Source organism: Cataglyphis hispanica, chromosome 3, assembly GCF_021464435.1.
Source record: "Cataglyphis hispanica isolate Lineage 1 chromosome 3, ULB_Chis1_1.0, whole genome shotgun sequence".
In the NCBI taxonomy this organism is placed as follows: Eukaryota; Metazoa; Arthropoda; class Insecta; order Hymenoptera; family Formicidae; genus Cataglyphis; species Cataglyphis hispanica.
Window position 1 is genome coordinate 11,538,048 of NC_065956.1, and position 20,619 is coordinate 11,558,666.

General features: G+C 31.9%; 3 protein-coding genes and 1 long non-coding RNA gene across 8 annotated transcripts in view; 3 read left to right on the top strand and 1 right to left on the bottom strand.

Annotated features, from left to right (window-relative positions):
• LOC126859328 (uncharacterized) overlaps nucleotides 1–20,619 on the top strand; it is an 88,488-nt gene that overhangs the window by 2,155 nt on the left and 65,714 nt on the right. Inside the window, exon 3 of the long non-coding RNA XR_007688797.1 lies at nucleotides 14,404–14,474. This is a non-coding gene — a long non-coding RNA (uncharacterized LOC126859328). The remainder of the gene's footprint in view (nucleotides 1–14,403; nucleotides 14,475–20,619) is intronic.
• Nucleotides 255–3,203, top strand: LOC126859237 (U3 small nucleolar RNA-associated protein 25 homolog). The gene is made up of 2 exons (XM_050610303.1): nucleotides 255–564; nucleotides 705–3,203. The coding sequence occupies exon 2, from the start codon at nucleotides 730–732 to the stop codon at nucleotides 3,067–3,069; it is 2,340 nt and encodes a 779-aa protein (XP_050466260.1). The 5' UTR covers nucleotides 255–564; nucleotides 705–729; the 3' UTR covers nucleotides 3,070–3,203.
• Nucleotides 3,442–10,323, bottom strand: LOC126859260 (uncharacterized). Its single transcript, XM_050610349.1, has 2 exons — nucleotides 8,755–10,323; nucleotides 3,442–4,160 (listed from the first exon to the last, which is right to left on the bottom strand). Exons 1-2 carry the CDS (start codon nucleotides 9,914–9,916, stop codon nucleotides 3,934–3,936), a joined length of 1,389 nt encoding a protein of 462 aa, XP_050466306.1. The 5' UTR covers nucleotides 9,917–10,323; the 3' UTR covers nucleotides 3,442–3,933.
• Nucleotides 17,434–20,421, top strand: LOC126859289 (transmembrane protein 192). Of its 5 annotated transcripts, none has more exons than XM_050610415.1 (4): nucleotides 17,434–17,584; nucleotides 18,791–18,956; nucleotides 19,045–19,441; nucleotides 19,516–20,421. In XM_050610415.1, exons 2-4 carry the CDS (start codon nucleotides 18,852–18,854, stop codon nucleotides 19,758–19,760), a joined length of 747 nt encoding a protein of 248 aa, XP_050466372.1. In that variant the 5' UTR covers nucleotides 17,434–17,584; nucleotides 18,791–18,851; the 3' UTR covers nucleotides 19,761–20,421. The 5 variants fall into 5 exon arrangements, with proteins under 5 accessions (XP_050466372.1, XP_050466373.1, XP_050466374.1 ...); XM_050610416.1 differs by having other exon boundaries at nucleotides 17,445–17,584; nucleotides 18,812–18,956; XM_050610417.1 differs by lacking the exon at nucleotides 17,434–17,584 and adding an exon at nucleotides 17,995–18,250.

Genomic DNA, 20,619 nt, shown 5'->3' on the forward strand with positions numbered 1-20,619 from the left:
TCGAGTTTGCTGCAAAAACAATTTGAGGTCACTTGTATGAACGCAGTGACGCGATCGTTTTGTTTTAACGCGATTGGTTGATTTCCTAAGTACTTTAAAACGTTGGATTGACTAATCAGGACAAAAGAGGCAGATATTTCTCTCTTGTGATTGGTCAGTCAAACGATTCACGATATTTGTCGTGCCAAGTAGAATATATCCACTGCACTCTCGTACTTCGTAATGATGTTTCATATATATGACAAAGAAAGAAAAGGAAAGGAAAGAGAGAAGATAAAGTGATGCATGGTATGTGATAATATATAGTATGTGTGTAACTATTGACATATACAGGAGCACGTGGTTAATCATTCATAAATGTGTACAGTTTGTTGACTGGTCTAATGGATTAATAGTTGAATTATTAAAATTCAATTAATTTAATAGTTAAAATATATTACGAACACATACAACTCGATTATTATTTAATTCGGTAACTAAAAATTAGAAGTTAGGAGAGGTTAATTGATTACTGCATCATTCTTCTTACTGTGCTCGACGTTACTGGTTGGATAAAGATTAACGGTATGTTTATTAAAAATTTAATTAATTTAATAGTAAAAATATATGTAAATATATAAATGTAAGATATCAATAATCTTTAAATTAATTGTACAAGTTATTTCTTTTGAATATCTTCGATTAATAGCAACATATATGTACAGATTAAACCAGGAATATATCGCTTTAATGGCACCAGGAAAACGGTTATTTCGCAATAAGAAAAGAAAATTTGACGAACACAAAAGTCGGCCAAAACCAAAGAAGGGCAAATTTGAATATAGAAAAGCCTCTTATGTCAAAGAGCGTGAAGCAAAAAATGAGGAGATTGAGGCTCGCAGGCAAATAGTGGAAGAAGAAAAAGCACGTCAACGACTTCAGGAATCTGATAGTTCCGAAGAAGAAGAAATTGATCCTGAATTACTTTTTATGTCTCGATTTCCTGGCTATGAAAATTTACTGGAGAAATTAAAGAAATCAGTTGTGACCAGTTCGGATAGTGAAAATGAAGAATGCACTAAACAGAATAAAAATGAAAAGGACAAAGAAAAAAAGAAGAAGAAAAGGAAGGAAAAGAACATAATTGAAAAGAAAAAAGTTGATGAAGAAGAAAATGAAGAATCTGAAACTGAAGAATCTTATGATCATAGTAAAAATAAAGAGATTATAGATGACATGAAGGAGGACGATTATGAAGATGCTGAAACTGCTCAGGAAGATGCTGGTCATTTAAAAGATCCATTCTCTTTACATCTTCGCAATGACATGGATGATGAACTATATAAAGTAGTCTCTGTAACGCCACAGATTACAGAGGTTATAACATTGGAATGGCCCACACTTGGAAATTTAATATGTCAGATTCCAAAACCTGTTGTTGATTTGAAAGACAAGTCAATAAAAGTCAAAAAGCTTCTAGATGACGAAGAGAAACAATACACTAATTATGGTAAGATTCCAAATTTAATAGAAAATATTGATTGGAATAAATTGCATATAAAATCGCAAATTCAGAATAATTTAATTAAAGCCAATTATCATAACATAAAGGACACTTTAGAAAAAGATTCTGTACCTTTAACACCTCTTCAAAGGGAATTATTTTCAGTGATAAATAATTACCAAGATTTGTATTATCCTGAAAGAACATTTTCAAACGCTGATCAGATACGATTTGTCTATTGTTTGCATGTAATTAATCATGTACTGAAAACTCGGACAAAAATACTACATCATAATGCAAAGTTAGCCAAGTCTAATTGTAGTGGAATGGGAGAAATTCCAGATGAATACAGAGATCAGGGTTTAGTGAGACCCAAAGTGCTTATAATAGTGCCATTTAAACATTCTTGCTTAAAAATAGTCGAAATGTTTATCTCTATTTTATTTGGAGAAGATAAAGGTGGCTCTGTCATCAATAAGTTGCGATTCATGGAAGATTTTACTGGAAACGAATTAGCGATACCTAAAAAGAATCCTAAGCCAAAAGATTATGAGTCAACCCTACAAGGAAATGTTGATGATAAGTTCAAGATAGGTATGGCGATTACCAAGAAGACTCTTAAATTGTATACAAATTTCTACTCTTCTGATATTATAATTGGTTCACCATTGGGTCTCAGAAGGGTTATAGGTGCAGAAGGAGAAACATTAAGAGACTTCGATTTTCTCTCATCCATAGAATTGCTAATCATGGATCAAATTGACGTCGTTCTTATGCAGAATTGGGATCATCTGTACCAAGTATTAGATTACCTGCATTTGCAACCTAAAAAATCTCATGACATCGATTATTCTCGTCTCAGAAGTTGGTGCGTGAATGGTTGGACTAAATATTACAGACAGACATTGATCTTTTCCAGTATCGAGCTGCCACATGTAAACACGCTATTAATAAGGAAATGCTTCAACTATGCAGGCAAAGTGAAGGTAGCAAATCGAATTGAACTGGGTTCAATTCACAAAGTGACTGTCAAAATTCCGCAAGTGTTCTACAGATTTGAGGCATCTGATCTTATTCAAGCTATCGATAATAGGTTGGAATTTTTTTTGAAAGAGGTGCTGCCGAGACACATGGATCCCATATATAATCACACTTTGATCTATATTCCATCGTATTTCGATTTTATATATGTGCGGAATCGCATGATGAAAGAGAAACTGAGTTTCGCCCAAATCTGCGAGTATACTGAGGACAGGAAAGTTGCCCGGGCAAGAGATATGTTCTTCCATAGCGACGCACATTTTTTACTTTACACAGAACGTTGGCACTTTTGGCGGAGAACGAGGATAAAGGGTATTCGCCATCTTATATTTTATCAATTGCCCACTTATCCACACTTTTATAGCGAAATGTGTAATCTAATGGACAGATTGTATCAGAATCCGCGCGCTGGCACAGAGTTCAACATGTCGGTGACCATTATTTATAACAAATTCGATGCTATATCGCTTGCTCAAATTGTAGGCCAGAATAGAGCTTCCGAAATGATAACATCTGAATCTAAAATACATACCATAAAATGCTGAAGCTTTTTCTAGTTCATGTAAAATGACGGAATAATTACAAATAATTGCCTACTTAGTTACATTGAAACAATGTTAATTTTATATAGCTAAACCAACGTTGTAAATAAAATAAAGCAATCATTTTCTGAATAAAATGTCAATGTGAACTAATTACTTTAATGTATATAGCCTTTATTAATCATATAAAATTTATATGAGATATTGGACGAATTTCAATTGCGATAATAAATTAGTAAAATTATAATAAATTTGTTCTTTATAATTATACTATATTTTCAATTTTACTTTATTATACTATATTTCTAATTATACTATATTTTCATATGATATTAATACAATACAAAAATATTCTCTAGAATACTTTTCAAGCAGCAAGAAATTTGAAAAAAATAACTTTTACGAAAGATTACATTTATCTAATTTATATTATAGATTAATTTAGAAATATATAATAATATATAATTAACATAAAATTAAAATTAATTTATGATAGAAATGATTTGTTTACGATAGAATATCTGAATTTTGCTTATGATTTTATTATTTATTATTATTATATGTTGATTTTATCATTATGATAGTATCATTAGACATTTCTAAATTATTTATGTTTCTAATTAGTTTATTTTTATTATAACTTTTATAACTGTGTCTCAGAAAGTGATTTTAATCTCTACAAAATTTGTTATTTTGCCAATTTAAATCAATACGATTTCTAACGTTCTTTTTCCTTAGAGTGAAAAAAATCGCATTTCTATGAACATAGTAATAGGTGTTAATACTCTATTAGCGATTACTAATTTGGCTTCCCTTTAGTTTATATTTTCACGTTCAAGTTAGAAAGTATAAAAATCTAGTATTTGTTTATGTGACGCTATCGCTATCGTCAATGTTTACAGTGCTAGTGAAATTGCGATAATCCTGTACTGTCGGAACCGACGTAAACTCAATAGACGTTTTCTCGATATCCGTGGTTTCCGTCAAGATTTCCAAAAGACCCTTCTGTCGTTGCGTGCTCGATATATCCGCTTCCTCCAGCTGTTCATTATTTATCGTCTTAAATTTCGCGGTCATCCTTTCGAGCTGTGTTTCTGTAAAAAAATTATAATATTAGATTATTAGTGTGATTAGAATAAGACGCACATATTTATTAATAATAGGAAACTACAGAAATTTATTTATACTTCTTTGAAATTTTTTCATATCTTTATATAGAATTTGAAACGTACATTTTTACAATACAAAATTTTTATTTATGTTACAATGTAAATGTTTTAAATTTTAATATGATATATTTATATTGCATTATTCACATCTTATATTATAAGATTAATATCATCAGATGAATATCGCGACATTTTTCTCATATGAAATTTTTTATAATTGTATATAAAAAATTTGTATAACATAGAACTTTTTTAGAATTTTCAGGATTTATTTCTAATTGCAAAAGTGTCGAGTTAAAGAGAGCAAAATTAGCATTCGTTGTATTAGCATAAAATCGGCGTTTAATTTCTAATCTCGCGAAAAATCATCTTCGTGATTTTATGGGCGCAAATATTTCTTCTTGATTAATGCCATTACTATTGAAGATCGGCAGAATCGTGAGAGATTCGACGAAAGGAGATTTACCACAATCTGACTTGATCCTCAGTTTCCTCGCTTGGTCCTTAGGATTCCAGACATAGGTATAATACAGAGAGAGCAGTATGGCAGCCATGCTAACGAATATGACATATGCAATTACTGTCAACACTCGCACCAGTTTTTGCTTGTGCTTGGGTTCATAGAGCTTGTCCTTTCGTTCTTCACCGGCAAAACGTATCTCGTTGGGCGCCGATGGTTTGCTGTTGCGGTTACCCAAGGTGCGACCAATGCTGGCCATCACGTTGTGCGCGCTCATCTTTCGTGACAATTGTATTTTCGACTTACGCTTTTGAGAGATATTGTACGACGAATAGCAGGTTCTCTTTTAACGCTGAAAAATAAGCGATCCACTTGACGCTGATTAAAAGCACTGGAATGGTTCCGAGAAATTAAATATTCTTTTCCGGAAATTGCATCAAAATCTTGAAGTGTGTTTATGCAAGACTTGTTAATTATCTGTTAATTACAATCGTTTGCAAATTTATCTTTGCACGAGGAGATGGATAAATTTTAATCCAAACGTTAGAAATTAATTCTTACATTGTTTCACCAATTTTTAAATATTTTTTAACAAATATATTCTCAAAAATGATACAATATATATATGGCACCAGTATAACATAAGTTAATTATATTCTCGAATTTTGTAATTTTCTTTTCTGCGATATTTAAATTACAAGTGGACGTACCTTAAACACATCACTAAACTGCGCAATTATTTCCAATGCATTTTATTTGCACATGCTTGCACAATCTTCGATTTGCTCTCTCGTCTTCCCCAAACTCCGATACAAGGAGATCGGTTGTTTCGAATATTCTTTGATCACATCACGAAAGGGCATTCTAAAGATGCGGCAGGGCGTGTCTTCTCGAAACGAGCTTTATCCGCAAGCTCCAGAATATTGCGGAGAAGCTCGTACACTCGAAATCGATAGACTACGAAAGCTCACCCGTTTTCTCCACGCAACTAAACACGCGCGTTTTCTGCTGGCTATTTCTGCGCGCTGGTTCTCATGGATAGCCGTATCTCGCCGTATGTGTTACGAATATAAAAAATGCACTACTACGAATGTACGAATGCGTGCATGGAAAAGCGGTATCCAGTGCGCAAACTCCGAGACCTTGATCCACCGAGAGCTTTTCGTCTCTCATATCAGCGTTTAGGGGCTGATAAATTCGAGAGAATACACGAGGCCATTACACTTGCGTCGAGATTTTTCCTATTTTATTATATTTTATTATATAATTTATATCTAAAATATACACAAATATTAGTTTAAACGTTGATTTTTTATATCAACGATTTTAATTTTTGAAATAAAAAATTTATTACCGAATATATTTAAATAATATTTTTTTTCAAAGGTGGAAAAGTTATTAGAAAAAGATTTGTTATTATATTATATATGCAGAGAATTTGTTATTATATTATTATACAGAGAAGAAACTATACTTACAAGAAATTGACAGTTTTATATAATAATATAAACTATAGAAAGAGTTGTTCCCAATATTTGTATTCTTTGCGAGATATTTATATTTCTCATGTTTAACGAGTTTATCGAAAGTCTACTCTGCTTACTATTTTAATTCTTAAGATAATTCCAGAAATTTTAAAAAATATAGCTAATAAAAATAATAATTTATTGATGCATGAAAAATAAAAATGCATTGTTGCAGATGTTATCTCCACAAATGAGTGATCGCGTGTTTTTCTTTTTCGAAAGCATTATCGATTTTTAAAAAAAATCTCGGGTTTGCTTGCACTGAAACGATATTAAACAGCATATTTAATGAAATTGATTTATATCTATTAATTTTCTACGTATTCCTCTTTAAACTGGCTTATGTTTACAATCAATATAATTTATAATCGAGATTTTAAACGAAAATTTAATTTCTGTTTGCTACTTTTCTTTATATGCAGCATTTATTTTTATAATATTTTTAATTTGCATCATATATATATATATATATATATATATATATATATATATATATATAAGTCACGATAAATTTACTTTGCCTACTTTTGATTTTATAATTAAAGTGATACGCTAAATGAAACGATAAATGTAGAATATAATTATTTTTTAGAATAGTATTATAGAACAATTTGCATAATTCATATTGTAGAAGAATTCTTTTTTTAAAGCCCGTTGATCAAAGAGATTGTTTAACAAATACGAACAAAAATTACGAAAGCCGAGCAGAGTATCTTATCAGTGAGAGATATAGTATAGCAAAATAAGATTAAACGAGAATTAAATAAGGATCATAGAGCGTCCTGCTAAGCAATTTCGTTTTAAGAATGGATCGACGCAATTTTATCGCTTTATTTATCCTATAAAGATGGCACTCCTTTGTTTTAATAGGACGTCATAACATAGCCCCTCGATCTTTTCTTTGGCAAACAAGGCGCACTATTCGATCCCTTGGCATAAGTTTCGAATAACAAGAAAATAAGCGCGGATTTCTTGAGAACGATTAAAGATTCTGGAGAAAAATTATAGTCAGACTCTGTTAATTATATAGAGTGTTTTCCACAATTTACTGAAAGAAGTAATCTGTCTCCGTAGAATATTAAATGAAAAGCTCATTGAATCCTCAAAATTAAATGGATGATGTCTTATAAATAAAACTTAAAATCCTTTAAATTTTTATTTTATTTCTATTTATATTTTCATTGTGACTTAATTTAATTTACAAGAAGTCTCAGTTTTTTAATAGATGTTATATATATATCTATTAATTTATTGTAAATGTTATAATATCTCTCTTTCTTGTTTATTTACAATTCAAATATTTTATTCATGTTTATTGAAGAGAATTTATTTTTAGATTGAAATTTTTTCTAATTATTTTTTATAGCAGTTTTATAGCAATACTAACATAATAACAAGTTTATGTTGAATTTAGATGAATTATTCCCGAACTTTTATCTTATTAGCTTTTTCGAGAAGATAATTAACAGTTTACTTGTCATAATTTCAATCATTTGTTGACTGCAATATTAAGGGTTAATGATATTCTGAAGTTATCGGATCTTGAGTGATGTAACCGTCAAAGAAACCATATAATAGATCGACTGACCCTGTTTCACTTATTACACAATGACAACGTGAATAATCGTCATATACCAATCCATCGACTTTCTACGGCTTTAATCATTGCTTTCCGTTATGTTTAGAATATTTCTTTCTTTTTTAGTCGAGAAATTACTTTCTCAATTAAATGCATATATTATTAAAATATTATTAAAATCTATATATCTTTTAAATATATATATATATATATATATATATATATATATATATTATTTCATATATTGCAGTGCAGCAAATATAGCGAAAGCAGTTGATAAATTATTCTGTACACAAACTATATATATAAATGTAATAAAAATATAATTTATACTTATAATAAAAAAGCAATAATAATATGAAATAATAATAATGATATAAATATATTTATATTATTATATAATATAAATAATAATATAAATATATAAGAAATATTAATAAAATAGACAATAGAGGAATCAAGAGAGAGAGAGAGAAAAAGAGAGAGAGAGAGAGAGAGAGAAAGAGAGAGATTAAAGTTTGTCTGAATTTAAGAATTTCCAATGTCAAATAATCAAAAATTTCGCCTTTGTTTGAACGAATAACAGAATTTGATAAGACATATGAGAACATAAACTGCAACAGATGCATGAGCGTGAATTCGTATAATTGTTCATTTTTCGAATTTCAAATTTAATAGATTACATACAATATAAATACGGATCGATAATTTAGATCCACTTATATTTTTATTTATATTTGTCAATTTAATTTTAAGCTGTACATTGCTATTGAAAGTGAAATTATTTGTCTGATGATCCATGAACAAGCAGAGAAACATCATGAATCTGGCACCGTCTGAGGAAAACCACGAGTGACGTAATGCTCGTTGTTTAATTCTCACGAGCACGTCTTTATCCCGGCATGTTTATCTCGGTCATAAGAAATGCTGGCGAATCCATGCGAATTCTCTCACCTTCGGAATTTCTCGTTACGACAGTCTGATCATCTGATAGTTGATGGAATTCCGGATTGTTATGGATGTATCCCGAATCATGAGATGACGAGATGGTCGATGCTTCATTGCGCATAATCTTTTCGATGTGATTGCTCGTGAGATATTCATTATTGCTGGAATAATTTTGTCGGAAATTTAGATTATTAACGCTGACATTTGTAGACACAAAACGCTTCGTAACATCTTCTGCATATTCTTTCGACTTAGTGATCGTGCGTACATTGTTTGCATCGTTTTTTCGATTATCATTGATCAATTGACGATCATCAGTTTCATTTTGTTTTATCAATTCTTTTATATCGTCGATTTTTGAAAGTTTTTGATTCTCGTGATCGATAATGAGATTAGAATTGATAATAGATCTTTCATTGAAATTTTTCTGTTTTATTTTACTTTTACGTACAGTCGCGGCTTTTGATGTCTGCGTACTTTCACTGTCCAGCACATTTACAGAATCCGTGAATTTTTGAGGCAAATCAATATTATTACTTCGAGTAATGTTTTTCTGCAATTTATTCGAGATAGAGTTTTCCATTATCTTTGTCGAGTTGAGCATCTTTTCTACTTTGATAGACGAATTATTGAATCCAGAAATCGCTGTTGCATGTTTCGATAGATTTTGATTCTGAGCTTCCACAAGTGAGTGTTTCAGCCTCAGCAACAGCGCGTTTAGCCAGTTCTGTTTCCTGTCCTGAGAATTGACTCCATTAGAATCATCCCCATCGTACGCGCCATACGTCATGCGACCCAGAAAAGGTTTGTTCGCATGATTTATATCAGTGTTTAAAAAGAAGTCGTTCCCTTCCTTCTTCAAATCTGTTTTCTCTGAAGGCATGGTGGCCATCAGAAACTGCATCTGCGGATCCGCCCGCTGTCTTCCTCGCTCTATCAATCTCGGATTCGGTGGCTCCCATAAAAATAAGTAATAGGCGCTTAAAAGAATACCTACAAAACTCACTGAGAACAGATAGGCCATCACAGTTACTACGCGGATGATTTTCTTAGTCCCGCGATTTTCGTAAATCTCCGCATTCGTATCTTTCGACGATACATCCGCCTGTACATCTGGCGCGGATGCATCTTGCGGCTTTGTTTCGCCGCTGCTCTCCTCCTTACTCATTATCAGCCTCTTTGGGGTATCAACGTGAAAATTTTAAGCGTTTTCTTAATTTCCTCATTTAAGACTTCGTGTTCTTTCGGATTCTAGAAAGAAAATTTCTTCTCTTCGTTTCTCATCGCAATGAGATTTTTTTTTTAATTTTTCAATAGAATTTTGCAATGAATTATTTGCGTACGAAAGCGAATGGCTTCTTTCAATGATTTTCAGTGATTTTTATTATCCGCCATTTGTGATTGTATACAAGAAAACGAATTTGTTATTTATCGTTTGTTTTACCGTGCTTTTCGCTTCTGGTTGGCGTTAACGGTTTGATTGTTTGTTGTTTCAAACACTCACAGAGGCCCACATAAATACATACAGGGGTAAACGCGGAAGAGAGACGAAGGGATCACGGATCAAGAGGAAACGTTCTAGTAGCGATGATACGCGCGACTGCAAGCTTAAGCCGCGCTGCGGAAAAGCTTGGCTTGCGACGTTTACGTCCACGTGTTCTCCCACGCGCGCAAGCGTCTTCACGAACCTGCCACATGGTTCGAGCTTATCCCGTGTGATAAGGATTTATCGTTTCTCGAGTGACTTGTAAGATCTTTTTTAATAAGTGATCTGCCATCATTTGTTTTGTTGCACATTTTGAATATACTTTTATTACTCCATCAATTTTTAATTTCATGATGTGTATGCGCGGTTTGTTTATTGCCAAAAATTTATTAATCTTGCAAATTTTCATTTTGCGATTCTGTTTTTCTCTCGTCGCTCTGTTTAATCTGCAGTGATCTCGAAGAATTTGTAGTACTCGTAGCTGAAGTAAATGATCTCTGTTCGTCAGAATCCTCTTCCTCGTATTTGGTAAAGATATTCTCATCGTCCTTCAAAAAATCCGACGATTCCTTAACTATCAAATGATCCGTATTTTCTTGTTCTTTTACCTCTTCTAAAGGAAATTCGCTTGTGTTTCCTGAAGAGCCTTCGGAATATTTAGCTTTTTGATCATTCACGGATAAATTATTACTCGCTGAGTTAAGTTGTTGTAACAATCGATGCAACCAATTTCGAAAATACTCCTTCATGACGATTTCGTTCTTACTTCTCATGGATAACGATCGAATATCTTCCGAATGTTTCTTCTCAATGTTCAGAAATTCTTTAAATTTCCGGAAGTCCTCCATCCCAAAGATGTTTTTGTCCAATCTTACATCGGAATCGGTTAACATCGACGTCAGTCGCCATTCTCGATCTCTTTCCTCCTGCTTTTGTACGTGATTGTTCGAGTTCCATCTGCTCGTTCCGGCGGAAATAGATTCTTGCTTCAAAGAAAAAGCAGATTCTTTTGTAGTGATTGAAGTATCCTTTTGCTTCTGTTTGGAATGTGTCTGTGAACTTTCGGTATTTGTTTCCGCGGCCAAAGTTGAAGACTCTCTCTCAGACTCGAGCGAAACGAATGGCAAATTATAAATGGATTGTTGTTCATTGAGCAGTCGGAAGATTTGTGTCAATAGATCATTGGATCTTTCGAAGGAAGAAGACAAGGGCGTCTGCTGATTCTGTTGCGCGATCAACGAATTCAATGCCGGCATCAACGCGGGCGCGTACAATAAAACGGCTAATCTGTAGAAATAATTAATCATTATCCTAAATAAAGTTTTTAAAGCAGATTTAGAAAAATATAACGTATAATTATTGTTACTTTATTGATTTATTTAAAAACGATATTATGTTTTTTTGATTGCAAAATCTCATATATTGGATGTTATGTAAATGATATAATTTAAAAATTTTTTTTTTTATATATATTATATTTTTATTATTTATACATATACGTTCATATTCTTTTATCATTAATAATTTTTGACAGAAATATATACGTTTATAAATCTTGGAAAGGAAGTAGAATAAAAAGTATTTAAAAACTGATGCGAAATGGAAAATAAGTAAATTTTAAATACCTCAAGAGCTGTATTGTGAGACCGCTAGAATCTAAAATAGGATCAGTAGCCGATGAGTGCATTATGGGATTGTATGTCGTGTGCACTGTGCTTCTCGGGGTCGGCGTTCTTCTTTCAATTTGCGGATTCGCTCGATCATATCCAGTGCTGGAAATAGGATTATTAAATTAGAGATATAATCTCTAATTTACGATTTATTTATAATCATATATGAAAATAATGAAATAAATGAAAAATTCTATAAAATTCTTATGTAATAAAAAAAATAAATGATGAGATCAGACATAAAAACAAAAATTTATGTGATTTATTTATTTTTTTACACAAGAGAGGAGAATATATAATATAATATATGTCTATAAAATATGATACTTATCCACAGTTAAAAAAAAGTATTTAAAATTTAAATAACAATTTTTTTAAATTTAAAAAAATTATTATTTATATATTATATAAAACTTTAAAAATATATTTCAGAAATATACCTTTCTTTAACTTTAAAAAATTTTGAACATTTGATCTTTTAATTTTATGAATCACTGTATATATTATGAGATTGTACTTATGCTGATAATTTCGATAACTTTCTTACAGTTTTCAATAATCAAAAAAAAAAATTGTATAAGAATATCTCTTCAATTCTTAGAACTTTTTAAAATCTTTTTCTTCTTCCCATTGCATTATACCCCGTAATATTGAAGGATTATACCTCTCCGTAGAAAGTCTTCTTCGGCGTTGCAATTTCTCTCCGTCGTCCCTCCGAGACGAAGAATTACTGCGAAGTTCATCTATTTCCTCTTTGTGATACATCCTTAGGAAACTCGCATATTTTGGCGACGATACATGCCTTCTCAAGAGCGGTCTTCCTTCCATCGTCATTCTGCCGTTTTTGATTCTGTTTCTGGTAGTTTTCTCTAGAGTAGATATCGTCGGCGTATCCCTGACGCGCGGCTTGATCGCTTTCGTCATTTTCCATTGATTTTGTTGATTGCTAATTTCTCGGACATCGGTCGTTGTCGATCGATCTTCTAAATCGTCCAGTTTACGTTTACTGCCGCGTCCTTGTCGGCTTTGATCCGCCGCGACGCTTGATTCTGGCAAGGTATTTTCCTGACAGCTGATCGGTTGCGGATCGATCGATTGTTTATCGCTTTTATTTATTACGGCACTGTCGTTGGATTTGACGTTCGGCGATTGCGCCGCATGGGAAGATTTTGCTGCATCGTTAATAATTTTATCGACACTTTGGCATTCTTCCATCAACTGTTTCGAGCTGTGCTGCTTTATCATTGCGTTGTCGTTTTGGTCCAACGCAGTCCCGACGCAGTTCTGCAGAGCCTGGATAATGTTTGATCCGCCGGATGTTATCGTGTATAAAACAAAATTACAGCGTGGCAGATGGGTATCTTTATAACTTTTTTCTTAATTCTGTACTCTTTGGAATCTATTGATACTTTATGGATTTCAAAATTTTGAAAAACGATTGGGATAAAAAAACAGGAAATTTCAAAATAGATAAAAGAGATACGTTGTGTCATAAACTTTCTCACCTATCTTGTCATAAAATAACATCAATTTACATATTTAAATGACGAAGAATAGCTTTGTGAATAAAAAAAGATGGATTGTTGGAATAAACAAAGATGGATTGTATTAGATGGATTACACAAGATGGATTATGCTGTTATCAGTGATGAGTTATTCCAAGTGAAAAAAATTATCATAAAAATAACAATTGTTGAACATTTTTTTTTATAATAAAAAAAGAATGTTTTTCTGTATCATATGAATATTATCGTGAAAAGTTTATACTATTTTACGGGACTCTATGTAATTGGTAAAATGCTGCTACGCGTTTTAAAGTTGAACCAACAGTAGACATAGCCGGACATTTTACGAGTCGATTGCTTTATTTGCTAGTCGCTATTTTGAGAATGTTAGCGCCTTGATCTGCCGGCAAAAAAAATGATCATGGTTTATTGAATATTTGTCTGTGCAACGTTTGTGAAACTAAACGTTTCCCGGAATTAACGTACAACGTTATTGCATTTATAAACATGACACCCATACAATAGCCTCGATAATTTGATTGAAGCTAAATTGAATTAATTTTAAATCATAGAAATCATAGAAATACGAGTTCTATTACAGTGTAGCTTGTGAGCTATAATGCGATTCACATGTAACTGCTATAAGGCAATGTATTAAGAGAAACATTGGAAAAACATCGGGATATGATATACCAAAAGTGCAGTTTACTTACTTCTTCGCAAAATCGATTCCCACAGGTTTGAGATGTTACATTAGCGGATGGAATCAAAATTACGTTTACTATCAATTTCAGTGATACTGTCAATTTCAATTTGTCGCTTATCATAACAGTTGTAAGTACACAGTAAAAGTCATGTAAGCTCAGAAAATAAAAAGTAACTTATCTTTCATTTGCTGAAACTGCACTTATGGATATACTGTATCACGTCGTTGGAACTTAAAACAATTTAATTAAGATAGATTTAATTAACGAACGTTATTGTTTGCTTGTAGGTTTTTTACGGCTGCGCAGGAAGGAGCAAATTGCGGGGGATTTTGGAAGCTAAGTTGTTCAGCGGTCTTTGGTAAGTCATTAAATCCCTGAAAAATCATTAACTTTTCTGCTTTTATTGGAAATCGCAATTCCACAAATAGAAAGAATTACGATATATACGAATATTAGAAATTTAAAATATTACACAGATTTATGCAATTATTATAATCAGTATATAGCAATATAATGGAAAAAAAAAACAAACAATTGTGACATTCCATATTATTGATTGATCACCTTCAGCGAATTTTCTTTCTGTCTTGTTGGTTGCTGATTCATTGAGCAGCTAGCGTTTTTGTCGGCAATGCAACATTCGTGCTGGAATAATGCACAAGCAGGATGATTGTTATTTTTTTGCGAATTCACGTATTTTTCTCGTAACCCCGAGGGAATCTTTGCGGAACATGTTCGACTTCCGACAGGAAATTTATTCCAATTACATGTTGCTGCGCGCTACATCGAAAATTGCAGATAAATTGATAAAGTTCCCATATTATTTTAAAATAATTTATCTCGAACTAGATCACAAAATTGAACCTGATTATAAAATGCATTCTGGCATCCCGGGAATCTGTCGTATTCAACAAGAGGCGTCGATATTCTGGCCCTTGTCAATTCCCTTTCGATCGCCGCGTAATTTTCGTTCATCTGCCTTACGTAATTCCTAAATAAATTATTACACCTTGCCGTATTAGCGTTATAAGGCGATCGGCGGACTCCGTTATGAGATTCAATACAAAAAGGCGCCACATTATTCCTGCACGAATAAAAATTTATTCAACCATTTAATGGTGGAAAAAGATTGAAAGAAAAGCCATGAATAAATAGCGTTTTTAAATTGAGATAATATTTTTTTGCGTTTTATTAAAATATATTTTTTTAGTCTCTTTCCTCAAAAGAAATAATTTTTATTTAGAAACAAGTATTATGAGGAGGGAATATATATTACAACTGGTACATTTCGGTATATATGTCCTGTGGTTGTAAGCGATCGCTGTCGTCAAGAATAGTGAAGCTCACGTTGACTCGCAATCCGTGGTTCAAGGGTAGAGAGGATAAATGTCTCATTAAATGATTAGCGCGTAACAATTCTGGAAGACGTATATCATAGTTTTGATTCGCGGCGAGTAATCGGTCCCAGTAATTACAGAGAAATTCGAGATCTCGTTGGGTTCTTCGGTAAGGATTGTCCGATGGTTGCAAGTAGATCGATCGTTTCGGCATGTTTAAGTTTTGTGAAAAAAATAACTGAGAATTTAGAGAAATGCGTTGATCGAAAAATGTGCTTATATATAGGTTGTGTATCTTTTCTTGTGGATCGTTATTTGTTCGGTTGATTTTTGCTACTTGAAATTATCTGTTATTCATAACGAGATAATATTAATTAATATCCACCTACGTTTTATGTAATTTTCTAACTATCTACACTTTTATTTTCTTTTTTCAAAAAAGTCGAAAATAAATTTCAAATCTTTTTTAAATGTGTGTGTAATTTAATAAATATGCAATTAAAGATTAGCGCGAATAGTTAATGTAATAATTTTTTTTTTCTCCAGAAGATCAATTATTACTTCAAAACGAGTGATATAATAAATTTAATCATTTCTTATTGTTGTAAAATAACATGTTTGGACGCGCAGTAATTTTGCATTTATAAGACTGCATATTGTGTAGCATTCTTGTGTTATGTCTTGAGTCTGGTTTATTATTTTTCTCCGGATGAAGTTTGATGATTTTGCTGGCTCTTTCGCGGCAACTAACGGGTCAAAATAAAATACGATCAAGATGTATAATAAAAACTCATTAATTCGAAATGTCAATAAATGTTCGACGATTTTATATCGATATTTTTTTACAACGTATCAGATTATCAGAAATTGGAATGTACGGTCGAAATTTTTTTATGCCAAGACCGCGCGAATAATCACTCTCGCTGCTTCCTGTGTATATTTTTGCAACGGCGATCTGATTAATCTCATCTATACGTATACAGAACATATACTAAAACATAGTATTTATGGCGAGCAAACTACAAAATCGTTATCCCATTATCTTTGCACACTATTTTCTTTTTAAATTTTAAAACTTTCTACAATTGTTTTCATCTTTTTCTTTCTGTTTTAAAATAGCATAACACAACCGATAAAAATTTTAATTCATGAAATAAAAAGTGTTACTTTGCAATAATAAAATTTGATATGTTTATTTTATTATAATTTTATTAATTTTATTATTTTGAGCAGATTGTCTTTTCTAATATTTCTCTTTGATAAAGAACAACAAGTAGTTTTTGCTCATATATTCTCTTTATTAAAATTATCGTTAAAATATAATTACAAATTAATTTAAAAAAAATAATACTATAAAAATAGGTTTTTATATTCTTCATATTTTCAAGAATTGAAATAGCAGTTTAATTTTGGTGGATAAAAAACTTTTATATGATATATATATACAAGATGTCCGACAATTCGCGCAACACTCTTTAAGAAAAGATAGAGAGTGTTATTTTGAAGAGAAAAGTCCTGTACTATTTTTTTTATAACGCTTAATAAAAGAGTTATTATTGAGTGAAGTCTGGCCTATCATCGCCGATCTTCAGCCGGCGCGTCGGTGAGCCGTCATAAACATCTGAGCGCTCACGCACATTACTAGAAGCGCGGCTCACCGACCGTCCAGCTCTCTCTCTTTCTCACTCTTTTATTAAGCATTATAGAAAAAAATGATACAGGACTTTCCTGTTCAGAATAACACCCTCTACCTTTCCTTAAAGGGTGTTGCGCGAATTTTCGGATACCCTGTATACTATGGATAAGAAAAGAAAATTATTGCATTTTTATTTATATAAATAATAAGAGATTATGTAAATATGATTTTTGGATGTGATTATTGAAATCGGGCTTCGCTGTGGGCGAGATTGCATAGCTATAGCATATTTTCTTATGCTACGATCTTGGCTCCAAGGTTCCAATGATTGACAGCCACTGCTCAAGTGAACGACGCAAATACACTCGAAGCGAGTAAAGTGTAGTATGGCGTCACTCGAACAGACGAAAGGAGAAAAGACGTCGGTGTCCCGTGTTTGACAGGATCGTGTGGCATGGTCAGATTTATGATCAGGACTCGAATACTTCCGGGAATGTGAGTAGTACATTGTGTTATACAATCGGTAAGATAGCTTCTCGCGTGTCCGTCTCCAGCTCGACGACGCGAATGTAAACATAACCCAACCTAATCTATCCAAGAGCTTTAATTCACAAACGCTAGAGAAGCGTTTCCACTTCCACAGCATTTTGTGAAACCTTAATCCTAACCTAATCTATATAATCGATCACGTGGTTGCTTTCAGACTCGTGCTTAGGTGCACTACAAAGTGTGCTTATTGTAGGACACATATTAATTAATGTTTTGCTCTAATGGCTTTAGTCTAATTAATATACTTATATTTTAATGGCTTATACTATTATTCCCATTCTTTTTTTATCAATCGACACAAACTTTATTTCTATTTTCTTCGATATTTCTTTTTTTTTTACTGGACATAATGAATATTCTTCACTGCGATAAAATATGTACGCGAGTGTGTTTACGTTGCTGCGTATTTAGTGTTTTATTTCTCCATTTAAGACTAAGATATTGGAATCTCATTTTGTATGGCATCATGCGTATCAAATGTCGCGTCGATACTTAATTCGATTAGAGTACCTCTTTCAATAGTAAATTTAACCGTGATCGTTAGAATATTTACGTCTATCACGATTAGCAACAAGAAGCAGTTTGGTTGAAAACGCAGTTGTCATTTTTAATGTATATATGTACAATATAAATATTATTATGTTCTGACAATTATATTTTAACGTTATTTCATTTGAAATTCTACACTGGTTTGCTTAGGATATATTAACGACAGAAAAACGCAAAGAAAAATATCTTGAAAATTTCAAGAATTTAGCTTATTTTCTTCAGATACGTCACGTTTAATTTTTTTTTTGTTTTTAATGCTTTTAAGACTTGTCTTTTAATAATCGTATGGTTGTGAATTCAAAGCGGAGCACTTGAAACTGTTGTATAGATGAAAGTTATTGTTGATACTTTTAGTACTTTCTAGTAGTTTTATTTTTCTGTATATATATATATGAGGCAGTTTGTTTATTTGTTTTACAAAATATTATGATTTTATAAGCAGAGAGAATTTTTTACTCATAAACATATTAACTATTTATACGTGTTAATAAATATTGCTAGCGCTTATGTATAATTTTGCCTTTGCCTTTCATCATTATTTTTTAGTTGCTATATGTGATATTTATTCGAAAGAGAGAAAGTTCATTAGATTTAATCTTATAGCAATCTCTCTCTGTTTGGAAGATATAATATTCCATGAGTGTTCTTCAATCAAACTGTTAAAATGGAAGAAGAGCAGTCCTTTCAACCAATCTTGAGTTCTCAAGAAGAGGACACTTTTCAGCAGTTGAACACTGTGCCAATCGTATCTATACCACTTTTGCTTGGAGTAGGTATATCTGGTTTGCTGTGCTGTATCTTTAGGCTTGCTAAATATTTAATTGAATTGGATATATTAGAGTATTTTTGTATCGTAGGTTTCATTGGAAATTGCTGGGATTGTGTTTGTGTCTGTCTGGCCAGAAGAGCAAAACAAATGTGACACATATTTTACATACTTATACTTACATTGTGCCTATTGGCTGATAGTCATGGTGACGGATCATGTTGTCAAGATGAGGCATCATAAATTGCGTATCAATGGATACTTAGATTTCTATCAAATAACATATCGACTTATAAGAACGCCCCTTTTTATCACATCATTGTGGAACACATGTTATTTGCTATTAGCTGTGATTCTACATCACACGCACAAAACCGATTATGAGCGATACTGTAGAACGTCGGAATGGTTCACGCCGCTTAACTATATTTTTCTTTTAACTAGTTTGGAAATTATGATAATTGTGCCAGCTTATATTAATTATATCAGTAAGTATGTTGCAAAAGAAGAGCAGGGACATCCAATTAGACATGTATTTTACTACGATTTGTTCTTCATGTAGAGAAAGTTATGAGATTCAATCAGTTACGTCCATTGCCCGATGTTACTCACGACGAATGGCTGTCATCCTTTACACAAGATTCCTACGCCGGAATGGGAGAAGTCGGTTATCATCAAAGGGGAACAAATTTGGAAGAATTATTGGAAAAACAGGCAGACTTCATAAGATATTTGAGGGATCACAATGTAAAACTAAGTCACAGAATAATGCTATTAGCATCTCAACATAGAGCAATGGAACCATAAGATAAGAAAAGTTGTGATTGCATATCACTCTTGTGATGCGATAAATGAGAGTCATAATTATTTATAATCATGATATAATATATTGATCAATTGTAAAGCCTCGCCAAAAAATTTTATTTTTTAACGTGATATATAATGTGTCCTTTGATGAAATTGTATAGATCGATATAGATATAATGAATGTATCTCCTATCTTATTTATATTTTTTTAAAATTCTCTTGCATATGTTGTGTATCTATTTCCTTTTAATTATTTACAAGTTCTAGTTACAAGTTATTTCCATTTTGCATTATATATCAAACATATCTTGATCTGTTATAAGGAGAATGTGTTACTTTCTTTTATATTTTTACGCATATACTTTTTTTAATGGGATTATATATCTCTATTCATAGATGTAAATAATAGATTCGAGATAATATACTGAAAAAAGATACTTCATATAACATATACCATATATAACGCGTTGTTCACATATTATTGTGCTGTAGTTTATAATAATATACTAAAATATATTCTTTTTAAAATGATGTCACGTTTGCTAACATATCAATAACAAAGTTTTACGCGTTCGAGACAAAACCGAAAAAAAAAATTGCTGTAAAAGAATACAAATATATCCATTGTCAACTCAATAAAATATATATATTTTTTCCAGTAGCAACCGTCGTTTTACATACATTATTATTTCGCATACACACAACATGAGCCTATAAATAATTAGTCAAGCAGCGGTTTTCCTTAATAAAACTTAACAGCTTGTTGTCACGCGCGTATCTCTCATATGTTACGATAATACATTCAAAATTTACATATAAATTTCTATTACGTTAACATTAACTCGGCGTGATATAATAT

Coding starts and splice junctions, on each gene's coding strand:
- LOC126859237 (XM_050610303.1), top strand. CDS start 730: ATGGCACCAGGAAAACGGTTATTTCGCAATAAGAAAAGAAAATTTGAC.
- LOC126859260 (XM_050610349.1), bottom strand. CDS start 9,916: ATGAGTAAGGAGGAGAGCAGCGGCGAAACAAAGCCGCAAGATGCATCC. Junction 4,161..8,754: donor CGTAACGAGAAATTCCGAAG/GTGAGAGAATTC, acceptor ATTTTTTTACAG/AAACACAGCTCGAAAGGATG.
- LOC126859289 (XM_050610415.1), top strand. CDS start 18,852: ATGGAAGAAGAGCAGTCCTTTCAACCAATCTTGAGTTCTCAAGAAGAG. Junction 18,957..19,044: donor CTATACCACTTTTGCTTGGA/GTAGGTATATCT, acceptor TTTGTATCGTAG/GTTTCATTGGAAATTGCTGG. Junction 19,442..19,515: donor AGCTTATATTAATTATATCA/GTAAGTATGTTG, acceptor TTCTTCATGTAG/AGAAAGTTATGAGATTCAAT.